Source organism: Syngnathus leptorhynchus, chromosome 9, assembly GCF_054491065.1.
Source record: "Syngnathus leptorhynchus isolate UIUO chromosome 9, UIUO_Slep, whole genome shotgun sequence".
Classification (NCBI taxonomy): domain Eukaryota; kingdom Metazoa; phylum Chordata; class Actinopteri; order Syngnathiformes; family Syngnathidae; genus Syngnathus; species Syngnathus leptorhynchus.
In genome coordinates, this window is record NC_141203.1 from 2,850,001 (window position 1) to 2,874,154 (window position 24,154).

The following is a 24,154-nucleotide window of genomic DNA, read 5'->3' on the forward strand; positions in this document are numbered from 1 at the left end:
TTGATGAATTGCTGTATATTTGATAAATTGCTGCTTATTGTGACCTTATCTGATTTTGAGGTCACTGCTATCTTAAAGTGCTCGTACCACAACTCGCTCTCAAAAGTCAAAGGAGAAAATCAGTCAAATGGTTCGTATCTCAAAAAACACGTAAGTCGGGTCACTAGAATCTTCGGGCACTACTGTATATCAAAATGATTCATCAAAATCAGTCAAATGTAAAGAGAGATTGTTATTCAGAAAATCCACATGTAATATACGCATTTTGGGGACTCTAGTAAAACAGATTAAAAGTGTAATATCTCAAAATCTATCACTGCTGTAACAGATTTAAAATGACATAAGATGTTTTGGGTAATATTTCACCAACATTGTGTGTGAATGGGTGAATGAGAGAAATTGACTCAAACAGTAAACAGCATTTTCACTCCCCCTTATCTGAGGAACACCTTACTTTTTGTATGAAAGAACAAAAGGGGGGCTTGTGAACTATAAACTGGGGCACAGTTTACAGCAATTTGCCATGGGAAGTAACATAACGGTCCTACTACATACTATATCACAACAATACCACCTCTGTGTTTCATACACAGATTTAAAAAGAAAAACCAGGAGACAAAGGTGTTAGCTAGCAACTGTGGAGTAACAGGAAAAAAGTAGTTTGTTCACTGTTCACCCGCTGATAAAATGTAACTCTGGTCTGGCCAAATAATTCAAGACTCCATAACAGACAAAGAAAAAAACTAGACGAGTTATGCAGCAAGTCACTGAAAGATAAAAAGGGGCAAAGAGATGAGGCAATAGAGGAAAATGTGAGCAGAGTTGGCAAGGCAGAAGGGGGAAATGTCATAGAAAAATGTAACCAAAAGAAAAGTGCTTAAATAAAACTATAACTAGGTATATGCTGAATACCTTTTTTTTGAACATATACACAATGTAGCTGGAACTGGGGAAATCTGTGAGGCATGCATGATTACATTAGCCTTCCAAGCTATACTAATGCTACGGCAATTTATGAGGCAAAGCAGAGCGAACGGACAGTTCAAATGACCCAAAGTAACGTCGAAGAAAATATCCACGACTTCTTTTGACATAAATGCTTCCACTGCCCTCAGCTGCTGGGGTTTTAATGACTATGTGTAACTTTCTAGTACAAGTAATTTAAAACTGAGTTTAGCGCTGAATTAAACAAACTAATGTCCGTTTCTCTCGTGCCCTATTTTGTGATGTTGAGCATTAAGGCTACATCACAGCAAGTAAACAAATTTGATTTATGCGGAGCCAAGCCGTGGTGAATGGCCCTCCCCACCAGGCCCGGTTGCTAGTACAGCAAGATGACATGACTTCATGTTGTCACATTCCTAAATAATGGCCTCAGTTTTTTTTTTGAGAGATTAAAAAACCTAAACGGCTAAGTTTCTTATATTAACTAATGGTTTCATTTTCGAGGAAGCATTGCATCTGCTGAACTGAGGATGATTTTTTTCTGTGATTAAGGATTATAAATAAATTTGATTTGAGTTGGAAAACCGGGAAATCACTTGTGGACGAAGGAGCAGAAAACAGTCAGTGGTGTAAATTACAAATAAGTTAATTTCTACCAATTGAAAAAACAACAAAAGCAAGCAACCTAGTCATTGTGATTTGTTCTCATCGGGTGACCACACAAGCAAGAGTGCCAAGCCACTTTTTTTGTCCTACACTTTCCTACACACTCTCTTCACATCATCACCAGCCAACCTTAACACAACCCGAGCTGCTTAAGGACGAAGCCTGTTGGCATGGTGACAGTTTTTCAAGTATGGAAACCACATTTCTCTGTGGCAGTGGTTCTCAAACTGAGGTCCCTACACTTTAATTTGAGGGTAGCATTGGAACAAATTGTTGCACCTTGGCCTGACTTCTGGCCATGACAAAGCTCTCATACAATTATGACAATGACAATTAATTTAAAATTCATTTCACTGTAGTTTTGTTTATTTCGGCATTCGAATTTTGAAGGTCCTGGATTAAAAGAAAAAGTCATAATTTAGCCATAGCCACAGATGCTCCTACTCAAGCAAGCTCCAGTGAGCTAGTGGTACCTGCTGGTTGATTAAAAGCACCAGTGGCTTTAGCCAAACTGTGGCAAGGTTTCTACTTTCCAAACCTGGATTTGACCCCTCTGCTTGCACCCAATGTTCAGTAAAATGGAAAGGCTGAATGGAGAATAGGTGTCAGTCATATGAGGATCGGGAGCATGTAAAGAGTCATTTGGTGGTCTCTACGGAGGCTATTTTATGTTCTCATTTAAATGCTGAGATATACATTCAGTGGTCTCAGTATTGGAATTGAAAAGACAGAGGGGGTTTAGTAAAGGTCAATCAAACCTGACCATTATTATCACTGTAAAAGCAGATTTATTTCTCCTCTTTTACTTATTATGTGCAAGTGTAGATATAGCTAATGAAGCATTTTTTATACCTAGCACCAGTAACTCCAGCTGGGCCTCGTCCGTGCCTTCCAGGTCGTCGGAGACGACAACTTTGCAGAAATACACTCCGCTGTCACCCCACTGGACTTGTCCAATTCGCAGGTCTGCTTCTGCATGAAGATGCAAAACCAAGTTTTACAAACTCATTTGATTGACAAACAATAAATGTATATGAGATGTTCATACGTAATCATGATTGATGCCATCACCAGAGGTGGATAGTAATGCACTACTTTGTTACATTTACTCAAGTAACCTTTGGGATGAATTGGGTATCTGAAATTGTAAGTTTTACACAATTACAATGTAATCGAAAGTGATATATGACTTGATTTCACCAATCAAATATAGTCTGGCAGTCACATGATTGCTCGCACTCCTTTGCGTGTTTAAATTTTTAACTAGATCAAAACTTCTTGGTTACATGAAAAACTGTTTGCGACCGTTAAAAAACTTAATGAATGTCTGTCGAATGTTTGCAAATGTTGGCACCCTTGAACATACCCTGATGAAAAGCCAGCATTAGCTCTGTTCGCTAACACTTGCAACCTCACGGAGATACAACCTTAAAAGCAGAAGTATTTTCCTCAATTTTTTTCCCCCCAGATTCATTGATATAATATTACAAATTGTATAACATTTAAATTGTTCCACTGACACCTGCATATCATTGCAAAGATAATGGTTAGTGTGTCATGCATCACTCCATAGTGAATGTGGCATATTAGTGTATTACGAGACGACGTGTGCCTTTTCCTGATAAGGGTTGCTGCTTAAAAGGGGTCCACAATTGAATAGAAGTCATAAAGGGGGTTTGTATTCACAGGTGATTTAGGCCTATTGTGAGGTACATACAAAAGGCAATTGATGGATTTCTTTAGGGCAGTGATTCCCAACCAGGGTGCTGTGGTAAACTAGTGTGCAGTGACATATCAAGTAGGTCATGGCTTCCTACAATTATATCACCTCTGAGTTTGATTTAACAGGTCCAAATTTCACATGGATTAAGTCATTATGTGAGTAAATTCAGACAAGATTGTCATTGATTTAAGAATATACCAATATATGGACCATTTTATTCAGCTCTCCACTCTTTTAATAAGTATTTTTTATAATTAGTTTTTATTTATTCATTCTGTTAAATAATCTGATAGATTTATTGGAAATAATAAATCCAAAATATTAGCAAAATAATAAACCCATTTGTTTAAATATTTCTAGAATACCATATGTCTTTAAAAATAGCATGAATACTTATTTTACTAGTAAATAAGATTATATCAGTAATTTGTCAAATTTCTTTTGCATTTTGTTTCTAAATAACTGATTATTAAGGAAGCATATTGCTGCCCCATCAGAAAAAAAACATTAAACTTGTAAAAACGTCTACTACTACCTCAACTTTAGAACTTTCTGGGTGAAATTCTGAGTTACTTAGGATTCTCCCTCGGTGGAGTGGTTGACTGACAACAGAGAAGTTACTTTATAACATTGTTTTAAATCCAAACCACAGATGTGCTTGCATTACTTGTTGAGCTTTTATTTTGAAGGTGGCCAATACTGGTGGCTGGCGGCGTAGTTCCGTAATGCACAGTATATTCAATTGCTGTAGGGGCTGGCTTGACTTTGTCTTCCCGACCATATAGAGATTGGCCTAACCACAGTTGTCTGCTGCACTTTAACTTCCATCTGGGTGTACTGTTGCTTATTTCAATATCATCCACTGTGTTTAATAACTGTGAAATCTCACCATGTCTCAAGCCATGCATGAAATAGAATCTAATGAAATCGTTCACATGAGCCATGGTATCCATTATGAAAACGCTGTACAAAGTGATATTTTTCACCATTTTACATAATTTTCACTTTTTGAAACGATAAGGTTATATATTTCAACATAAATTGTCTACAATAATTTTCACGTTTACCTAAATTGTTTTTTTTGTGGTGTAGCAGCAATACGCGTTCGTAGATTATAATCAATCATAATTACATGAAATACAATAGAATTTGGTTAATTTCAGATTTTTACCAGAATCAAGACTATATTTTGATCAGTTGGCATGTGGGTTTCTTTTTCTCAAATTATTGACCAAGCTAAGGAGTTGAAAATGACTTGTTTCCTTTGACGATGCAATGTTCATGGCTCAACAAACATGATGTTCTGGAGTTGGTTTCAGAAATTCAACGATTCCTTCAAATGCTCGCCATATGCCTTTACGATTGGTTGACCCTCAGTCCAGGGACTAATGAGGACAAGTGCTATATAAAATGATATAGAATGATGGGATGCTTAAACCCAACATTAAAAGAGCAACATTACTGTTTATGATGGTGATGTCTCTGTTCATGTAGTGCTCTGCCAGCGTCATACTGGATCCTTGCGCTGAAGCCACCACCCGAACTGTGCGACCCCGGTCGGCACAGTCCAGGTGGGACTTGTCAGCCTGCTGCGCACTCAGGAGATGGTGTGGCAGGTTGAAGGAGTCGCTGGTACGATCGTGGCAGTAGGACTTGTACCACCACTGCACCACCGGCGCCTGATTGGAGGACGTCTGGTAGTGACATGGGAGGACCACCGACTGGAAGAGCATGGCGTACTGCTGCTTCTCCGGCACCATGACGTGCATGCTATTACACAGGCACACTGACAGAAGACATAAGAGTTAGGTGGTGTTGGAGGAGGGTGGGTGTACTCGTTACTATAAAAAAAAACTGTTGGAGGGGTAAAACTTTCAAAAAGTACTTGCTCCCAAATTGTTGATTTGCTCACAACTTACAACAAATACATCTTACAATACAAAAATACATTTTACCCAGTGAAAGAAATAGGATCAGCTGTTTTCTAAGTTTGATCAAGTGAGCCATGATTGTTTGTTACCTAAGCCCAGAGCAACTGTGATGTCATTTTCAGTGGCAAAATGGCCACCGTTTGAGATGGATAAACGCGGGTGGATTTTGCTACTTAATTCATTACCCACAAATGCAGTAGTAATCTGAAAAACGTATTTAGATTAGTGGGGCATCATAGAGCAGTTTATTGTCAAGAAGATTTTTCACTTGACTCTCTCTTTAACCAACTGAACTAAGCACGTTGCACCTGAACAAGCAGCCTTGGTAGATAACTTGTCCAGTATCAAAACAGAAGGCAGACGTTCAGTGTGTGTTGGGGGGGTGGCTGCTTGGGTCAGGCGGGTTAAATTCCAATGTGTGTGCAAGGAGTGGGTGCATTAGGAGGGAGTATGAAGACTCATCATAGTGGGAGGGGGTGCATGGAGCGAGCAGACACTTGTGACTGCATTCTACCGTGTTAAGTTAACTTGAGGAGGGGCAGGAAATCACTGTAAACAACTCCTAAAGACGGGAAATGACCAAAAAAAGGAACAACCGCCTACTAAAGTCATACCTGATAGCAAAGTCAGTATAAAACCACAACATGCCGCTTAATCATGAATGCCTCGTCCCCCATGTGTATCAACACAGTATGTAGTTTCACAGTGTTTGAGGTGACCGAGCGCTGAAATTCCTCCCACGAGTCTTCGCTTTGTTTCCCATTGTTTGTAAGCTGCACCCCCCTTCTCCTGTCCCACTTGAGGACCAGAAAGGGGCAGGAGTTTACTCCGTGGCAACCAATGAGAAGATCAGGCCTGGCCCAGCTGCGCATGAACAGACCAAGTGACCGCTGAGGATTAATAGCGAACCGTTACATCCCACGAACGGAGTCAGCAAGTGGAATCACAAAGCAACCTGACTATGTCATTTCAATTAGATGTTAAGTATTGTTTAAAGCAAGTGTTATTCAGCAGCTTTGATAAAAGGTGCAATCGCAGCAAATACTCGCTGTTGTGCTTATACTTTAAATCAAGGTTTCCCAAAAAATGGGGTCAGGGTCAGAAATTGGGATTTTCTCTAAACAAGGTGATTTTATTAGTTGTGAATCAGGCACATATATTTTTGCCAAATTACTTTTTGAGTCATGTTAGTTGTGTTCTTTAGGGATGTTACATGATGGGAAAGGCAGTTTTAAACATGAACACCAGTGACAAAGCAACATGTTTCCTGTCAGTCTTTTCCTTTGCACATTTCCTGCTTTTACTCAGTTGGACATTCCTTCGTATTGAATCATTCGTCTAACAAAAACGTTATGCTGATTAGACTCACGATGTAGCGCAATATTTGATAAGGGGGAAAAAAACATTGCTTTGAAAATACAGAACGATAAGAGATGTTTTTAAGATGCAAAAACAAAATATGCATTGTATCGAATCATGTTTGATGATGAAGGAATCATATTAAGTAAATTTGTTTCAAATGATTTGATCAAGTAAATTAAAAATATTTTTCTTGTTTCATTGTAATGTACTTAACATCATTAGGCATTATTTTTATGGTTATTTAATAGTAATTACTTTTCTAGAGGGTATTTCATTATTAAATTGTTATTGGTTTTAAAAGTCGTGAGTATTAATTTTACTATAGGTGTTAAATTATCAAATTATTTAAGACTAAAATTAATATATCTTTAAATTTATAACAACGCGGGAGCAGAGCGGGCAAATTTATGAACATGCTAAAAATGACTCATGCGGAACTTTTTTTGAATTAGTCCCTCTTCATTATTAGTACGTATTTATAAAACGCACACAAATCCTCGAGCATCCACATATGGCATACCATAACGCTATTACGGGAGTTTATTATATAGTTGCCTTTATAACTATTTATACATGCATTAAACAAGTTGAAATTGGTAAAAAAGCGTTGCACGCCTACTAATACTAAACAAGCTCAAAGAAGCGCTTTGATTCGAAGCATCCAATGAAGCGGTTCAAAGAAGCTTCAACCTGTTGAGCTGATGTAAAGATGTTGTCATTGAACCATATCAATATAAAAAAAAACTATTTCACTTACCCAAAGCTCCAACGAAAACAGCCAAGCGATTGAAATTCATCATCAGGTCCGTTTGTCGGTCAGGAGGTGTTTATTCGCATGTCCATCCGCTCGGTCGTCGACCAGCTGCTATAGAGCGACGGAGTAACTCTCCGACCACAATGAACTAACGGGACGGACTGTACCATTTCAACACGAGTGGGAGGGGTGTAGAAACGCTTCGGTATTTTGTCATGTTTGAACCTTTTACCTCCGTTTTACGTTGCGAGTGTGTAGTTGTATTTATGTGCGTTATTTTAGCATTACTGACGTTTGAAAAAAAATTGTTGAAATGCGATTTCCATTTTTGCCTTTTTTTTTCAAATAGTTTGAACTCCCTTTCCATGTTGTTGATAATAATAATAATAATAATAATAATAATAATAATAATAATAATAATAATAAAATCATAATCATAATAAAATCATAATCATAATAATGTTATTTTCCGGGCAGATTGGTGGGGTGCTGGGTAGCATGTCGCCTCACAGTTAGGAGGATGCGGGTTCGAGTCCACCTCCGCCCCTCCCTGTGTGGAGTTTGCATGTTCTCCCCGTGTCCGCGTGGGTTTTCTCCGGGCACTCCGGTTTCCTCCCACATCCCAAAAACATGCTTGGTAGGCCGATTTAAGACTCCAAATTGCCCCTAGGTGTGAGTACGGGTGCGGATGGTTGTTCGTCTCTGTGTGCCCTGCGATTGGCTGGCAATCGGTTCAAGGTGTCCCCTGCCTACTGCCCGATGACGGCTGGGATAGGCTTAAGCACGCCCGCGACCCCTGTGGGGACAAAGCGGTTCAGATAATGGATGGATGGATGGATGGATGGATGGATGGATGGATGGATGGATGTTATTTTCCCGTCCATTTTTTCCCAATAATTTGACCCACTAAGAAAGCCATTTACAAAATAAATAGTAATAAGAATAAGCAGTAAATTGAGCCTATGCTGTTAAAAACAGGCATGTTGAAAACAAAATTCTACATTGAATAACGAATTTATCCATTTATTTTTCAAATTCATGAAATACAGAAGCGAGTAATCATAGGTGTCATTCATGATTCCCACCATAGCGGTCTGACTGATCGTCAAGCCTGTCACGACTTCCTTTGTAGTCGCTCCGTTCTTCCAGGCGATCTCTACTGCCACCATAACGATCGCGCTGCTCATCGAGCCTGTCGCGACTTCCTCTGTAGTCGTTCCGTTCGTCTAGGCGATCTCGGCTTCTTCTGTAGTCGTTTCGTTCTTCGAGCCTGTCCCGACTTCCTCTATAGTCGTTCCGTTCATCTAGGCGATCTCGACTTCCTCTGTAGTCGTTCCGTTCTTCGAGCCTGTCCCGATTTCCTCTGTTGTCGTTCCGTTCTTCTAGGCGATCTCGACTTCCACCGTAATGATTACGGTGATCGTCCTGCCTGCCTCGACCATCATGGTCTTCATCGAGCCTGTCTCGACTTCCTCTATACTCATTTCTATCAAGACGGTTCCGACTACCATGGTATTGATCACCTTGACGATCCTGGTCTCGCTCATTCGGATATCTACCACTGTCAGAACCAAGATGATTATCTTCCGATGTGAGTCCAATACTTTCCACATTGTGACTGTTTTGAGGAACAGCAACTTTGTATTCCGTCTGCTTTGGTTTAGCATTAGACTCTTCATCCAAATATTGACTTATGGCTTCAGGATCATCTATAAATTCAAGTTCTTTGGAGGAACTGAGTCATCAAAAAGAGAAACAAGAAATGGTTAAGAGTTGACTGGTGGTTTTACTTTCGTATGAGCCATTTTCAGGACTAAACAGGACATACCGTTCAACGTTCTTGTTCTTTTTAGACCTTTTCTTGTAGCAACAGAAGATGAGAATGCCAAGAAGAATAAATCCAGCAACAACACCACAAATTATACCTGCTGTGGCTCCAAAGTTCATGCTACCTAGAGGGTGGAAGAAGGTTAGCGATGTTTTCTTATATTTTTAAGTCATTGACAGCGTGCACTGCTACACTTATACTCTATATGTGCGCCTGCTAGCCAGGAGTTTGCCTTTATCCAAGTTAGTTGGTTTATCCACCAAGTGACCATGAACTGGATAAAAAAAATACACCTCTGAAACTTTTATTTCGTTGGCCACATAGCATAATTACTAGTCATTTTTAAATATTTCTGAAAAAAGGCAAAACCTTTTTTTGGAACACATGTTTTGACATTGGAAGAAAACATACGACTATGGGTGAACAAGTAAGCAAAATGAAAAAGACCCAATAAAAAATAACTGATGTGTGTTGTAAAAATTGTCTTCATTGTGTCTTGTTTGTTTTCCAAACATGTTGAACAATGACTTTAGGCAATTATGCTTTGTGGCTGATGGTGTTTTAGAGACCTTGAGAGATTAGTTTCCAAGAAATAAATTGCTAAAGTCATGTGATCCACAAGGTCAATTTCAAGGTCAAAATATAGGTCAATAGGTCAAATTTCTAAAATATGCACCAATCTTCTAAATCAGAGGTCCCCAACCACCAGGTCGCAGACCGGTACCGGTCCGTGGGTTATTTGGTACCGGGCCTAATGGAAAAATCTTTGGGTGTCACTGTCTCCGATTACGCCTAGATGGGATCGACTCGTTTCTGAAAAACAAGCTCAAAGCTCCCACTAAATCAACGTAATTGTGAGTTTTATTTTTATGTGATTTATATTTGTTTTTATGCTACTCGTATCATTTTATTTCATCGTTCATTTACCCCCCGGACTTTAAAGGCCAGTCCGTTAAAATATTTCTGACACGTAACCGGTCCGTGGCGCAAAAAAAGGTTGGGGATCGCTGTTCTAAATGATTTTGAATCCGTGTTGAATTCCCTTTCTAATAAAAATACGTTATATGCAGATTGACCCAGTTGTCAAAATTCACCAGGCCATAGCCCCCAAAGCCCTGCTCCGACTGACTGAAATTATGAGATTTAGTGTTATCCAATCACTATCAACAAGTACACCAAGTTTCATTAAAATCTAATCACTGGGTGATTTGGCATGGAACAACCATCTGGCTGGAGATGACATTAGACTGCCCATTGTAACATTTCAGTCAGGTGTTGCAGTCATGTTCTTGGTTTTACCAGCTGGAATAAATGTTGGCTAAAATCACACATGGGTAAGCAGGATGTTGACACTCACTGGGCATCACTGCTAAGGTGAAGTTGCAGCTGTCGGAGCCAACTCGATTTGTTGATTCGCAGATATAGAATCCGGAAGTCTCTCTTGAAATATTAAACAAGGAAAGTGCCCCGTCCTCTAAGGTAAAGGTAAAGCATTTGTTACATTTTGCAATCATTTACATAGTATGTATCTAGATGTGCCACATTGACTTTGGAGGTTTCACTATAAATTATTTGACGTGCTTGTGTGCTCCAAAAAAACGTACTCTCGGTAGTCTTGGGTGGAAATGGTCTGGGTATGTTTTCTACACTGTAGCGTTTCCATTTGTAGGTTGGTTTTGGGGAGCCCTCCTGAGACATGCAGGTGAGGGTGACATCATGCCAATATTCTGATGCTCCCTGCAGCCCGCACAGAGGCTTGGAGGGAGGAACTAAAACATGAAGACAAAAACATTAAGTCATAAATGATCAGCTGTGTGGACAGAGCAGTGACCAACAAGGCATAAGAGTTGTTCTTACCCAGCACCAGCAGGGAGGTGGAGGCCGCGGTCGTTCCTTCATCGTCATTTGGTATTTTGACATTGCACTGGAAGCTACGACTGTCGTGTACGGTCAGCTTTGTTAAACGCAGTGTGCTCTGTTGTTTGGCAACATCCACTTCCATGAATGCCCGACCTTCATATGTGGGTGCGATGTCAATTGCGTTGTTTAAATAGTAGGTGGCCACAGTTTTCTGGAGAATGCACATTCAAATAATAATAACAATGAATAATAATAAGGTCGGCGGCTCGGTGAAACACTGGGTAGCACGTCCGCCTCGCAGTTAGGAGGGTGTGGGTTCAATTCCACCTCCGACCCTCCCTGTGTGGAGTTTGCATGTTCTCCCCGAGCCCGCGTGGGTTTTCTCCGGGCACTCCCACATCCCAAAAACATGCTTGGTAGGCCGATTGAGCACCCCAAATTGCCCCTAGGTGTGAGTGCGAGTGCGGAAGGTTGTTCGTCTCTATGTGCCCTGCGATTGGCTGGCAACCAGTTCAGGGTGTCCCCCGCCTGCTGCTCGATGACGGCTGGGAGAGGCTCCGGCACGCCCGCGACCCCCGTGGGGACAAAGCGGTTCAGAAAATGAATGAATGAATGAATGAATGAATGAATGAATGACTGAATGAATGAATGAATGAATGATATGGTCAGTGCCAGAATCGAACCCTTCACCACTGAACTGTGAAATGGATAATAATGAATAATAACGACAACAATTATAATAAATCAATGAATTAATTATGTCAAAGGCAACACAGTAAACTGGTGGCTAGTAGCCTGCATGGCTAGACCCAATGCAGTCCCAGCCATTGGGTCTGGCTTGCCAGGCTAAGACATTAGCCCTTCTGTCTCACAAAAACACCGGCATGGACAAAAGAGTTAAAAACATGTACATAGATTCTCTTAAAATCAAGCCAACATTTCAAAATGTATAATGTACTCATAGATTTGTGGTATTAAATTTTACAAAAAAATTAAAGCATTAAATATAGTATCTGAAAAGAGTATTTTAGAGCACCCTGAAAAAGTTGTAAATGTTTAAAAATGAGGAGTTTTAATCACAGATTAGTGAAAACATATGAATAGCCTTTTTTAGTCACAATATTCTGGAAAACCGCTGTAACAAAACATGGTGCATTTATCTGCCTGTGCGTTTTACACAAATTTGGCAAAAGCGGGAAAATGGCACAAACGTTTGAAACCCTAATCCCGCAATTATATAACAGATATGTGATGCCATTGGCGGTTTCTGGTATAACTCATAAAAAAGGTCACAGAGGAACTCAGTACAGAAGTGATTGTTAAGTGTTAAATTTCACAACCTGCATTCACATTTTACACCGCTAGACTCTGTTACCAATCTGACACGACCTCCGAAAGTGGAAAATTGGGGAGGGTGACTTGGTCAGACTCATGTTTATATACTAACAGCAACCTCCCCAAAGTGGACAAATCCTTAATGACCATAAAAACTTCTAAAGGCCCAATACCATGAAAATACCATGTCCCCCCCCCCCCAAGCAGTAGCACTTTCACCTGGTGAAAGCATCTCGTTTGACTAATTTACATCTAATGAAAGAAAGACAACAACATTTCAATTGATGGCTCACCATTGGATCCTCGACCACATCAGGATACGCTTCCCATGTGAGAACCAGCATTTTAAAGTCATGGTTTGCTGGAGTAAAGGAACATGTCAGAGTAATATCTGCTCCACTCGTAGCCTCATATTCGTCCTGTGGGATTGAAACCTGCAAACTCCTGCAGGCAGGAAGCACTGAAATGAAAGTGAAACAAGTACACTTCATTAGGAATCCCTTGAAATTAATGTACAGAACATATTGCACCGTATTAAAATGAAAATGAATTGTGATATTGGTCACACATATAGTCATTGTCCATCAAATAAACAAACGAACATGCAACTTCTGTATCAAGCACATTTTTAAACGATTATTCAAAACTATCGTAAAATGTGTGTGGGGTTTTTTGTTGTTGTGTGCCGACAATATAAAATACCTAATTTGCTTTTTTTTTTTTTTTCCTGGTTCTGGTTGTCTTCAGCACAAAAGCAAATCAACCTGCTTCCCGTTTAGTGGCAAAGCGAGCTGATGATTGACTCTCATGATCATATAATCAAGGTGTGGTGTGGATTTGGAAAAAATGGAAAAAAAGACACAAATTGTACCTGTTAGTATCAGAAGTAGATTCTGCCATTCAAGTCTCTGCTTTCCTGTCATTGTTAGAATCAAATGTAAAGGATGAAAGTGAAGTTGTTGGAAGAAAAGGCTGCCCAATTTTCTTGACGATCGCTCAGTCAGATGTGGAGTGTGATACTCCTCCAGGTAATAAGTGAACGGTTATAGGACATGTGACACCAAACAACCAATAAGGCTTTCACGAAAACTCCTTCAGTACACAGTAATAAAGTAGAACCTCAAAAGCGGAACACAATCTGTTCTGTGATACTATGTAAGTAATCCTATTTTTGGGGGGGAGGGACATAGAGAAACTAAGTTAGAGCTCAATTTTTGCCATCACAAAAGCTCTGCAATTCATGTCATGCACAGGTACTTGCTGGTGTATAAAAACTACCCAATCAAATCAGTTTGATGAAGTTGATGTGTATGTAATCCATATTTATTTGATTGTATTGCTCATATTGTGCTGAGCAGCCAGACGCTTACAGATATTATGGAAAATTTCTTATCTGGGCCTATGGCTATTACACAAAAATGCATAGAAAAAGTAAAACACACTTGTGGGGTGCTGTAGATACTCAATAGTCTTAGGATGCAAAGGATTTGCTGAGTACTAATTGTCTTTAAGGCAAATCATTTTGGTTGAACTTTTGGGCCATGCAACTTTGAAAGTTCCTCTTTTAAGATTTTGCCATATATATATAAACAAGACTGAATATTATTTGTAAATACTATGTTCAATTAATATCCAAGCTGGACACTTTCCAGGAAAATCATTTTTAAATCACACTTACCATCTTGTGGTCTGGCTTTGCCCTACATACTAAAAACTATGCGTGTTGGCTTCATTGAACACTGTGAAGTTGTTTGTCTATACTGTATAGTCAACCGCCCCTTTCAACGATTCATGAATGTGTTTATCTTTCTCCTTTTGACCTGCAGGGTGTAGTATTGGACCAATAAAGACGCTCTCTGACCAACCGTTTTACAACTATCAGGAAACCTGCTTCTATACAGCAGATATAAAAACACCATAAATGAAGTTGAGTCATGGCAGAGGCCTTGATAAGGTTAAAGGTTGAAGTGATAAGGTTAAAATATGTTAAGTGAAACTCATCTTGACGCTAACTTCCATTTAAAGATATCCAGCATTATGTCTTCTTTGTAATGTATATATTTTTGTCAGTGCAACAGCTACAACGGAATTGAAGTGCAGACTTTAAGGTTAAACTCAAGATGTAGAACATAAATATATCATTAAACATATAGGAATTCTAGCTATTTTTATACAAACACTGCGTATTTCAGAGGCTCAAAAGAAATTTGACAACTAAATACAACCCTAAGTAAATAAAATGTTACTTTTCAATATTTTATTGACAATCCTTTGCAGGCAATGACTGCCTGATGTCTGGAATCCGTGGACATCACCAAATGCTAGGTTTCCTTCTTTTTGATGCTTTGCCAGGCCTTTAATGCAGCCATCTTCAGTTGTTGCTTGTTTGTGGGTCTTTCTGCCTTAAGCTGATTAATGGTTTGCACCTTGTGGTGAATCCTTTGTATTTACTCTCATGAAGTCTTCTCTTTATGGTAGACTTAGATACTGATACACCTTCTTCCTGAAGAGTGTTCTTCACTTGACTGGATGTTGCGAAGGGGCTTTTCTTCAGCATAGAAAGGATTCTATGATCATCCACCCCCGTTGTCTTCCGCGGACGTCCAAGCTCTTTTGAGTTCTCAAGCTCACAAGTGCACTCTTTTTTTCTCAGGATGTACCAAACGGTTGATATGGCCACTCGCAACATTTCTCCTATCTCTTTGATGGATATCTTCTTTTTTTCAACCTCAGGATGATCTGTTCGACGTTCAGTGAGAGCTCCTTTGACTGAATGTTGTGTGTTCTCAGCAACGGCTTCCAAATACAAACGCCACACCTGGAATCAACTCCAGACTTTTTAACTATGTCATCAATGACAAGTTACCAAGGGAAGAGCCTATGCAGCCTTGATTTTTTTTTTTTTTGGCAATCTGAGTCAATTGTCCGATTACTTTTGGTCCCTTGAAAAAGAGGCGGCTACGTATCAAAGAGTTGTAATTCCTAAACCCTTGCTCCAATTTGGATGTAAAACTCTCAAATTACAGCTAACAGTCTGCACTTTAACCCTGTATTGATTATATATTTGTATGCTGAATATGTTTTCATAAACAGCTAAAATAAAAAAACTTGTGTCACTGTCCAAATAATTTTGGACCTAATGTTTGTATGTATGTATATGTATATGTATATGTATATATATATATATATATATATGGCAAATTGAGAATTGCCAGCTCAATTTGCCTCGAGCTGGCAAAATATTTCAACCCCATATATATATATATATATATATATATATATATATATATATATATATATATATATATATATATATATATATATAAAACTGCAGACTCAAAGCAGTCGTGGAGTCCTGCGACAAATATAATCCCTCGCTACATTGGGTTCGTTGATTGCGGTTACACTACATTGCGGATTTTTTTTTCCAAATTAAAAAAAAATTCAAATTCAAAATAAAACTTCTAATTTGGGAAATTATGGCACAAAGGTTGCCCACACACCAGCAGAAGGCAGGGAGTGCCCACACAATTGCAGTGCGTACACTTGTACCTTTTTATTTTAAAAAAAAGTTATAATAATAAGAGTTCTAAAAACATATTTACAGTGTTATACCATGTTATAGAACATTTTTATAATAATAAAAGAGTTCCAAAAACATATTTACAGTATGTACACCTGTACCTTGTTATAAAAAATGTTTTAATAATAAAAGCTGTTCTAAAAACATATTTACAGGATGTGTTAAGAATTCTCCATGTTATGTTATTCAATCGTGCTTTGATTTGAGGTAGGGTGCTTTATTTTGAAGGCTGTTCAGGCATCTATTCTATCTGGCCCGCGAGATGACGTTAAAATGATGTAAAAAAAAAAATAAAAAATAAAAATATTTCAACCCCATATTTTTTAAGAGGAAAAAAGGGCATACATTTGATGGGGTTGTTGTATGCCATACAACAATCCCATCAAATTCGAAACATTTCTAGTTGTCATCACTAGTCCTTAGTGACAACAACAGGTGGAACATCCTGTTTCAGTTATCCATGACGCACAGGTCGGAAAGGTACGGAAGAAGATTAGGGCCAGTGAAGAAAAAAAAAAACGAGGGGTGACAGGATTCTGACTTTTTTTCTCAGAATTCTGACTTAAAGTCGGAATTCTGACTTTATTCTCAGAATTCTGACTTTAAAGTCAGAATACCCCATTTCTGACTTTAAAGTCAGAATTCTGACTTTATTCTCAGAATTCAAATATTTCCAGCAGTTTTAACATTGCAAACTTCCCCTTAACAAAGTTGAAATTTGAAAACGATCACTCCGAAGCTGAACTTTTTTAATACTGCAAACTTCCCCTTAACGAAGGTGAAATTGGAAAACAATCACTCCAAAGCTGAACTTTGAAAGTGGCATGTGGTGACGGCATCCAACTCCCACTTGAATGGGACTTCCTGTGTCTTCTTAGTAGAAAAGAAAAACTAGAACACAATCATAATATTGGAGTAAAGTCTTGTAATGCAGTCAGACTAATTAGTGCGATAAACATAAGACACTTTACAAGCAAGTTTTCTGAAAGTTTGGGTTTAATTCCAAATTGTTTAATGTCAGATGCACATGAAAGTGATTTAGCTTTCTCATAAACTACAGTGCGTTACACGCACTCTGTGCCAAAAAGTAGCACTTGGGCCTGGGTGACCCTTCACCCCTATGATGAATACTCTCCTCAGTACATTGTGTTTGCACTCTGTCGCCTCCAAGTTCCCATCAAATAGCTCTCCCACACTTTACTAGGCTTATATAATATGCTGTGACCAAAATTAACCACTATGCCAAAAACCAGTGGGAGCGTGAACTCTTTGCCCTTTAAAGATACACAATATATTCTAATGTCTAGGTAGGTCGGTCTAATTATTGCATTCCAGGATTATGCTTAAGAAATTAGAAAGCCACATTTCTGAGTATACCAATCGAATGATAAGCCACAGAGGCATTGATGTACATTACAAAAGATAAAATTTTTGACATTGCAATAGTAAATGCTGATTTGAGTTAGAATCTGACAGTGATTTGCACACAGACTTGTTTTTGCCTTCAAAGGAAAGAAAACACAAAGGATAGTATTCCACTGACCATTGTAAAATGTTTGTTTCCCCCTGAGGTGTTATCAGCTCCAAGAGAGCAAGGTAATTGCATTATATCTTGACCATTTGGCCTTAAGAGAAACACTGGTGAATAATCCTGCAGGCTGGAGAGGTAGAACAAAGACTGGAGTGTTTTATGTACATAAATGTGTGAGTGGTGAATTTGAATATTCAGGCTGTTCATGATAAGAAGATAGAAACAGAAGATGGGAGGACAAACACATGTGCTTCATTTTATGGGGGACTTCTTTGACATCAGCATATGGGCGGAATAAAATCGTTGTGTAGCCAAAATGGCTGTGTCAGAGAAGTTCTTTGCTACTACCATCCAGCCTTGCCTGATGGCTACTTCAGAGGGGCACTGGAACGAACCTGATTCTCAAAGAAAATTAACCACCAATAGTTCAAATTATTTTCCTTGTGGTGTGGCACCAACCAGGTTTTCTGTGTAGTTGCCCTTTGATAGAACAGTTATACAGTTTTTAACTGTAGATAGTGACTGACATTTAGCCCCTTGACATCTCATTTGTGTTTAAAAGTTACGTACATTTAGGCGTTAATTTGAGACATCAAATCGTACATTGCTGTGATTTTAACGAGCCAATGAGGATAAAATGAAATAAAATAGAATAAGTATTTTAATCAATGACAATTAGATAAAAGAAAAAAGGTGAATTCCATTGGTATATAGTACTATTATAAAAGTATTTAATATAATAATTTTGAAAATTTTGATAAAGTACCAACATTTGGTAGCACATTTGTTGTAATAAACTAATTTACTATAAGAGTCGTACAGTACATACTATTGTAATTATTCTGTTCTAATTAAAGACCGTATGCAAACATATTCCATTTGAATTTTTGGCAAAAGGAAAATGTTAACTTTTTTATTTAACATTTTTGTATAATATTTAAATATACATTTCTATTACACCTTCTTTTATTTTAAATAATTCATAAGTATGAAAAGCTTCCTTTAATCATGAATACTTTTGGTGATATATGGTGCCTAACATTCAATATGCAATAGTGCAATGGATCTTTTAAACTGCTGTGAATGGTTGTTCTTCACTTGAAGTGGTTGTAATGGTTGTTTTGTGTGCTTCTAGTTTTAAAAATATCCAGCTAATAAAATTGTTCAAGAAATTTGCCTCGAGCTGGCAAAAAACATCCAGTGGGTGATTTATGGCAATCTCTTGGCATGGGTTGTAATCATGTGTGATTTAATTTACTATGGTCGTAGATGATGTGACAATAAGCAGAACAAAACACAAAGTCAAGATCACCTTTATTATTATTGCAAAGTAAAAACATGGCAAAACAAAAACAGATATCAAATAATGCTCACATGACCCATAGACAACCTCTGAATAAAATTTATGAAAAAAATAATACCTTAAATGCTCATGTCATTAAATAATAATTGTCATTATTATTATTAACAATTTACAGCATGGGTAACAAACACATTTTTGTCACAGTTCACGTTGCCGTTTTGGCTTTCCTAGGAGGATCATTATGATATACTATGTAGCTCCTCAAATTATGAGATACACGGTAGACAACAAATTGATTCATAACTAATTTTGAAACCAGAAGTCAAGAATAATAGTTTTTTCAAGTTTGGTTCAAATTTCAGGAAGCATCATGGAAGTTGATATGCTTGATTAGCTTTCACCGGCCACATAAAATGATGTCGTAGTCTAGCTCTGGCCCCCAGGCCTTACATTTGACTCAAACTGTGAAAAGATCCTTCTCTGTAATTATAATGTAGCCAATTGAAAGTCATTTTTTACACTCTGAGGATGGGAAATCATGTTTCATTTTATTTATCAAAGAGTCCTCTTATTTTATGTGGACACTAAATATCGAAGTCCTATCATATCTGAGGACTAGATGGTAGACAAATATCTTTCGTCAGTAACGTAAAATATATCCTCAGGATAATTTGCTGATTAAAAACATTTTGATGTGCTGTAATTTTGTTAAGCGCTCATTTTTCAGGACCAAAATCACACCACTCTACACTGTTCAGTTATGGTCCAATTACTGTATATAAGGTTGAATTTACAAAGGCTAAAGTTTACCTACTAATTTGCGCTGAGGGCCGCTTCTATTTTCATTACCAAGGTGGCGCTGTGTTGGTCAATTATTTGTGTGTGCAAGAAAAGCAACATTAGTAAAAGCATTGCCGTGTCGGGGACCATCCGCACGTACACAAACAGGGGGTGAGATGAACTGAATTTTTAGGCCAGTTCAACAGGGGATGTAAATTTTTTTCAAAAGCTCAAGTTTTTAGTTTAATTAATTAAGGTCACTGAAACAGAGAGACTTAATAGAATAGGCCTCTTTGACACATATGATAACACAAGTATCTTGAGCTATACGTCATCTTGCTGTGACCCTTCTCTTGCTTTCACTGTCCTTCTCTTCTCTATGACAAACTTTGCACATATATTAGTATGTTTATTTCATTTAAGGCCGTAGAGCCACACACAGTCACACAAGCTAGGCAAAAAGTATAAGAGTTCGGGGGGTGGGCGTTACACCTTCCGCCATCTCGCAGAAAAGGTTCCAGAGCCGTGTGGTGCTCTTTCTGGCATCCATTAAATTGTTCAACTGAGAATATGCAGTCTTCTGATAGTTACTATTCGCATAGCGAGAATTAAAGATAAAAAACAACAACAAGATAATAATGCACTATTCTATAGATCAGTGGTTCTTAACCTTGGTCGGGGGTACCGAACCACACCAGTTTCATAAGCACATTCACCAAAACCCTCGTTAGTGAAAAATAAAATTATTATTTTCAAATTCAAGACTGGTGCATAAAACGAGTTGTGCATGGACATCACCTTGTTTAAAGAACAAAACCAACACAATGCATGAACTCACAACAAATGACATACCTGCAAATCAGTGTGACTTCTGCTGTTGCCTTTGCGAGACCAGTTCAGATATGCGTCATCAAATAAATCAGGTGTGTTCGGACCTACGCAGTGGAAGCTCTGCCGAACCCCTGAGACCGACTCACCAAACCCCTAGGGTTCGATCGAACCCAGGTTAAGAACCACTGCTATCGATGGATGGATGGATGGATGGATGGATGGATGGATGGATGGATGGATGGATGGATGGATGGATGGATGGATGGACGGATGAACGGACAGATGGATACTACAACAGCTCATTTTAACTTCATTTGTCATCTAGACCAGTCAGAGAACCATAATATGGGCCCTGATCAGCTCAATGAAAAGTTGTAATAGGTTTCCCTCTTGTACAAATTTTAGATTAGTTCAGAATTTTTTTTCTCGTTTTTTGTATAAACCTGTCCCTGCAATTAAGAATTACTTTTACATAATAGTTACTTTTTACTCAATTTACAAAATAAGAAAAATACAGGAAGAAAAATATTCTCCCTTGCTGTCACAATTTAATCAGTCCCCAACCAACTGAAGCCACTTTTTTTTTTTTACTTTTTTACTTAATTTACAGTTCAGGACAGAACTATATATGTAAAACAGTCACTCCTGTATTTACGTTGCACAGGTTGCGCGTGCTTGTACGCGTGCGCGCGACCGGCAGGCAGGGCTGGGATTTTCGGGTTAAATATTCAAAATGGCGGACGGAGGAGCAGCAAGTCAAGATGAGAGTTCAGGAGCAGGTAATGATTACCGCATTTTACATATTCATACTCATATTCAAACGGCCGCTGCAATTGATGAGAAACAAATATAGACATGGGGCACGAACGTCGACTTAACGGCACGGAGCGATAAACATCCTCCTGATTCATTTGTGGAAATGCTAGCCAGCTGTAATTTGGCAGAGCAGGAAACGTCCGACGGCAAATTACACGGGGAAACATGCCTCCCCCTTTGTGTGATTAGACGCCTGTACCCGCTACATATTCATACCTCTGTCGACAAACACAACTTAGCATATTTTATTAATAAACACCAAGCCGCGTGCGTGTGTGACACATTTCTGTTATTTCATCAAGACCCGTGGTTTGGTTGAAATGGCGAGCGAGGGAGCTAGCGTTAGCTTCGAATGCTAAGCCGCTAGGCTTTGTGTTGACGGCAAACGGTGTGCGGTGCTTTTTGAACCAGCTTTGCATATTCATTTTTTTGTTTGTTTGCAAGGCGAGCACTGGTCCACGCTGCGTTTCTTGTTACGAGATGAAGAAATTCAACTATAAAATGCGTTTGTGTTGTTACGCGATTAGTACGTGGTCACTTTCGGTGGTTTTTTTTTTTTTTTGCCTTTTCCCCCCATCACCCTTTTGTGGTCGGCGCAGTGTGGAGCTACAGTAAGCCTGTTGTGTTATTCATGCGGTGCCTGCTCGAGCCGGAGTGCGGCGTTGTGTAGGCTTCATCGAGCGGTCGACAGAGGAATGGGGCTCTGGGTGTGTTTAAAACGCCGGTTCTTGTTTAGCGGTCAAAGTAAACGCAATTGGTATCCGATAATCGATAGTTACGTGGTTTAGTTCACTTTTTGATCAGTTAACGCTTCACCTTGCTTCTCGTCCGTTTTCAAAGGGACTAAAACAGACTTTTTGGCGGCACCTTTAGCTCCATACCCAGGTACAAAGATACTACCTGTACCCCTCCTCCTTCTTTTACCCCCTCCTCCCCACCCTGGGGCAGTAGTGAGGCCCACTTCCCGGAAAGGCACAATAATAACAGGCAGCCAGGGCATTCTTAACTGTTCACTGGAGCTTTCATGACTGGGCAAGACACAGCTTGATGCCACTGTGTTTTTCTGTTGTTTGTTTAAATGGGGAATCGTCCTATTTAACACGTTAAGACCTCAAACGTGAGTATCAGGTTTCTAATCAAAAAGTTTAGAAACAATAGTACAAAAGGTAATGGTTTTATTTTATTTTGGGGGCGGGGGGATAATCTAGGGGCCATGGGCCACAAAAAACAACCACAAAAACAGTAGTGCCATTGGATACAATGGTCAAATTTATGGAATTCCCCAGATAATGAACAGTTGTTATACAGTTATTTTTCAAAAGGTTTGAGATACGATTGCTGTATGATGGTAGTAAACTCACTTTTCATGAAAGCAGAAAAAGGCTGAAAAGAGGCTTCAAGCCATTTATTGCCTCATTTCGTTTAAGTTTACAGTCTAACTGGACGTATAACAAAGATTTATAACAACCACTTAACTTTTCCTTAGAAAAGTCAACTTAGCCTAATGCTAACAACTCATGCTAAACGCCAAAGATAGGCTAACAAATAGCATCACCGTTGCTGTGTTGGAACTTTTCAAGCAAAGGATGTTGAGTGCAGATGGTGGAGCGACACATGTAGACAGACAATGTAACAATACCCACAAACACATTTTAACAGGGAAAGATGATTTGAGCTATGTGTTCTTGAGATATTAGACCACATTAAACTTATATTTCAAGCCACCACAATATCTCATCGCACTGGTAATAAAGAAGCGTCGCATTTACGTCCCACTGCCGTCACCCATTCTTCCAGAGGGGTTGTTAGATGTAAATCCGTATACAACAGCAAAGAGCTACGTGATGGGATGCTGAGCTGTGGTGACAAATAAAATACCCGACAAACAACTTGTGCTTTCACCCAGTAGGCAAACAAAGAATTGCTAAGCATACTAATGGCTAAAGTGAAATATAGATACAGAAAAGACCCCAAATAAGTGCTTCATTGTGCAGTACACTTTACAGGAGTCTGTTTAGAGTGGTGTTGAAGAGAGCCAGGAGATACGAACTGATATTTTGTGTGGCAATTAATAGATATTCTAGACATAAACTTAGACGACGGCTAAATTGGCAAACACTGGAATATGCTAAGGCAGAGGTGTTAAACTCATTTTTTTCGCGGGCCGCATTGTAGTCATCGCTTCTTTCGGAGGGCCATTGTGACTGTCACCCCAAATAAATATATGAGCACCTCATATTATATACAGTAAAAGCTACAAAACAATTCTAATAGTGACACATGAATTTGATGCACAATTTGATGCACAATTTGTCTTCACGGCCCCTGGGCCTTGAGTTTGACACCTGTGTGCTAAAAGTTGGTGTCAGCCATGACGAAGAGATCGATGATTAATATCAGCAATTATATATATATATATATATATATGTATATATGTATATATATGTATATATATATATAGGTATATATAGGTATATATAGGTATATATATGTATATATATGTGTATATATATGTATATATATATATATATACACATATATATATATATATATATATATATATATATATATATACATATATATATATATATATATATATATATACCTATATATATATATATATATATACATATATATACATATATATACATATATATATATTTATACCTATACATATATATATATATATATATATATATATATATATATATATATATATATATATATATATATATATATATATACCTGACTTGACAATTAAATCCCAAGTATAATTTCATTTAAATAATCACCTAACTTGCACTAACAGTTTAGGTGAAATTTAAATCAAATATCGCCTGAATGCACTTCTTTGAGACCAAAGTATTGGTGCCATCTTGTGGCATCTCAGTGTTACAAAATGAGTA

General features: G+C 38.4%; 3 protein-coding genes across 4 annotated transcripts in view; 1 reads left to right on the forward strand and 2 right to left on the reverse strand.

The window, feature by feature from the left end:
- ildr2b (immunoglobulin like domain containing receptor 2b) overlaps positions 1–7,514 on the reverse strand; it is a 14,594-nt gene extending 7,080 nt beyond the window's left edge. For both annotated transcript variants that reach the window (XM_085920954.1, XM_085920953.1), the window contains exons 1-3: positions 7,385–7,514; positions 4,797–5,120; positions 2,464–2,583 (exon numbers count right to left, since the gene is read on the reverse strand). In XM_085920954.1, coding sequence (XP_085777080.1) covers positions 2,464–2,583; positions 4,797–5,120; positions 7,385–7,427 — 487 coding nt within the window. In that variant the 5' untranslated portion in view covers positions 7,428–7,514. The remainder of the gene's footprint in view (positions 1–2,463; positions 2,584–4,796; positions 5,121–7,384) is intronic.
- Positions 7,444–13,327, reverse strand: LOC147050608 (cell surface A33 antigen-like). Its single transcript, XM_085920740.1, is given in 9 exon segments — positions 7,444–7,492; positions 8,429–8,458; positions 8,460–9,116; positions 9,210–9,333; positions 10,567–10,683; positions 10,814–10,978; positions 11,067–11,280; positions 12,698–12,864; positions 13,276–13,327. Coding segments are annotated over 9 exon segments (1,575 nt in total).
- Positions 13,328–21,176: 7,849 nt separating this feature from the next.
- The window catches only part of pou2f1b (POU class 2 homeobox 1b), a 39,302-nt gene continuing 36,324 nt past the window's right edge, over positions 21,177–24,154 (forward strand). Inside the window, exon 1 of the mRNA XM_085920120.1 lies at positions 21,177–21,211. The gene's annotated coding sequence lies outside the window, so the exon portion shown is untranslated. The remainder of the gene's footprint in view (positions 21,212–24,154) is intronic.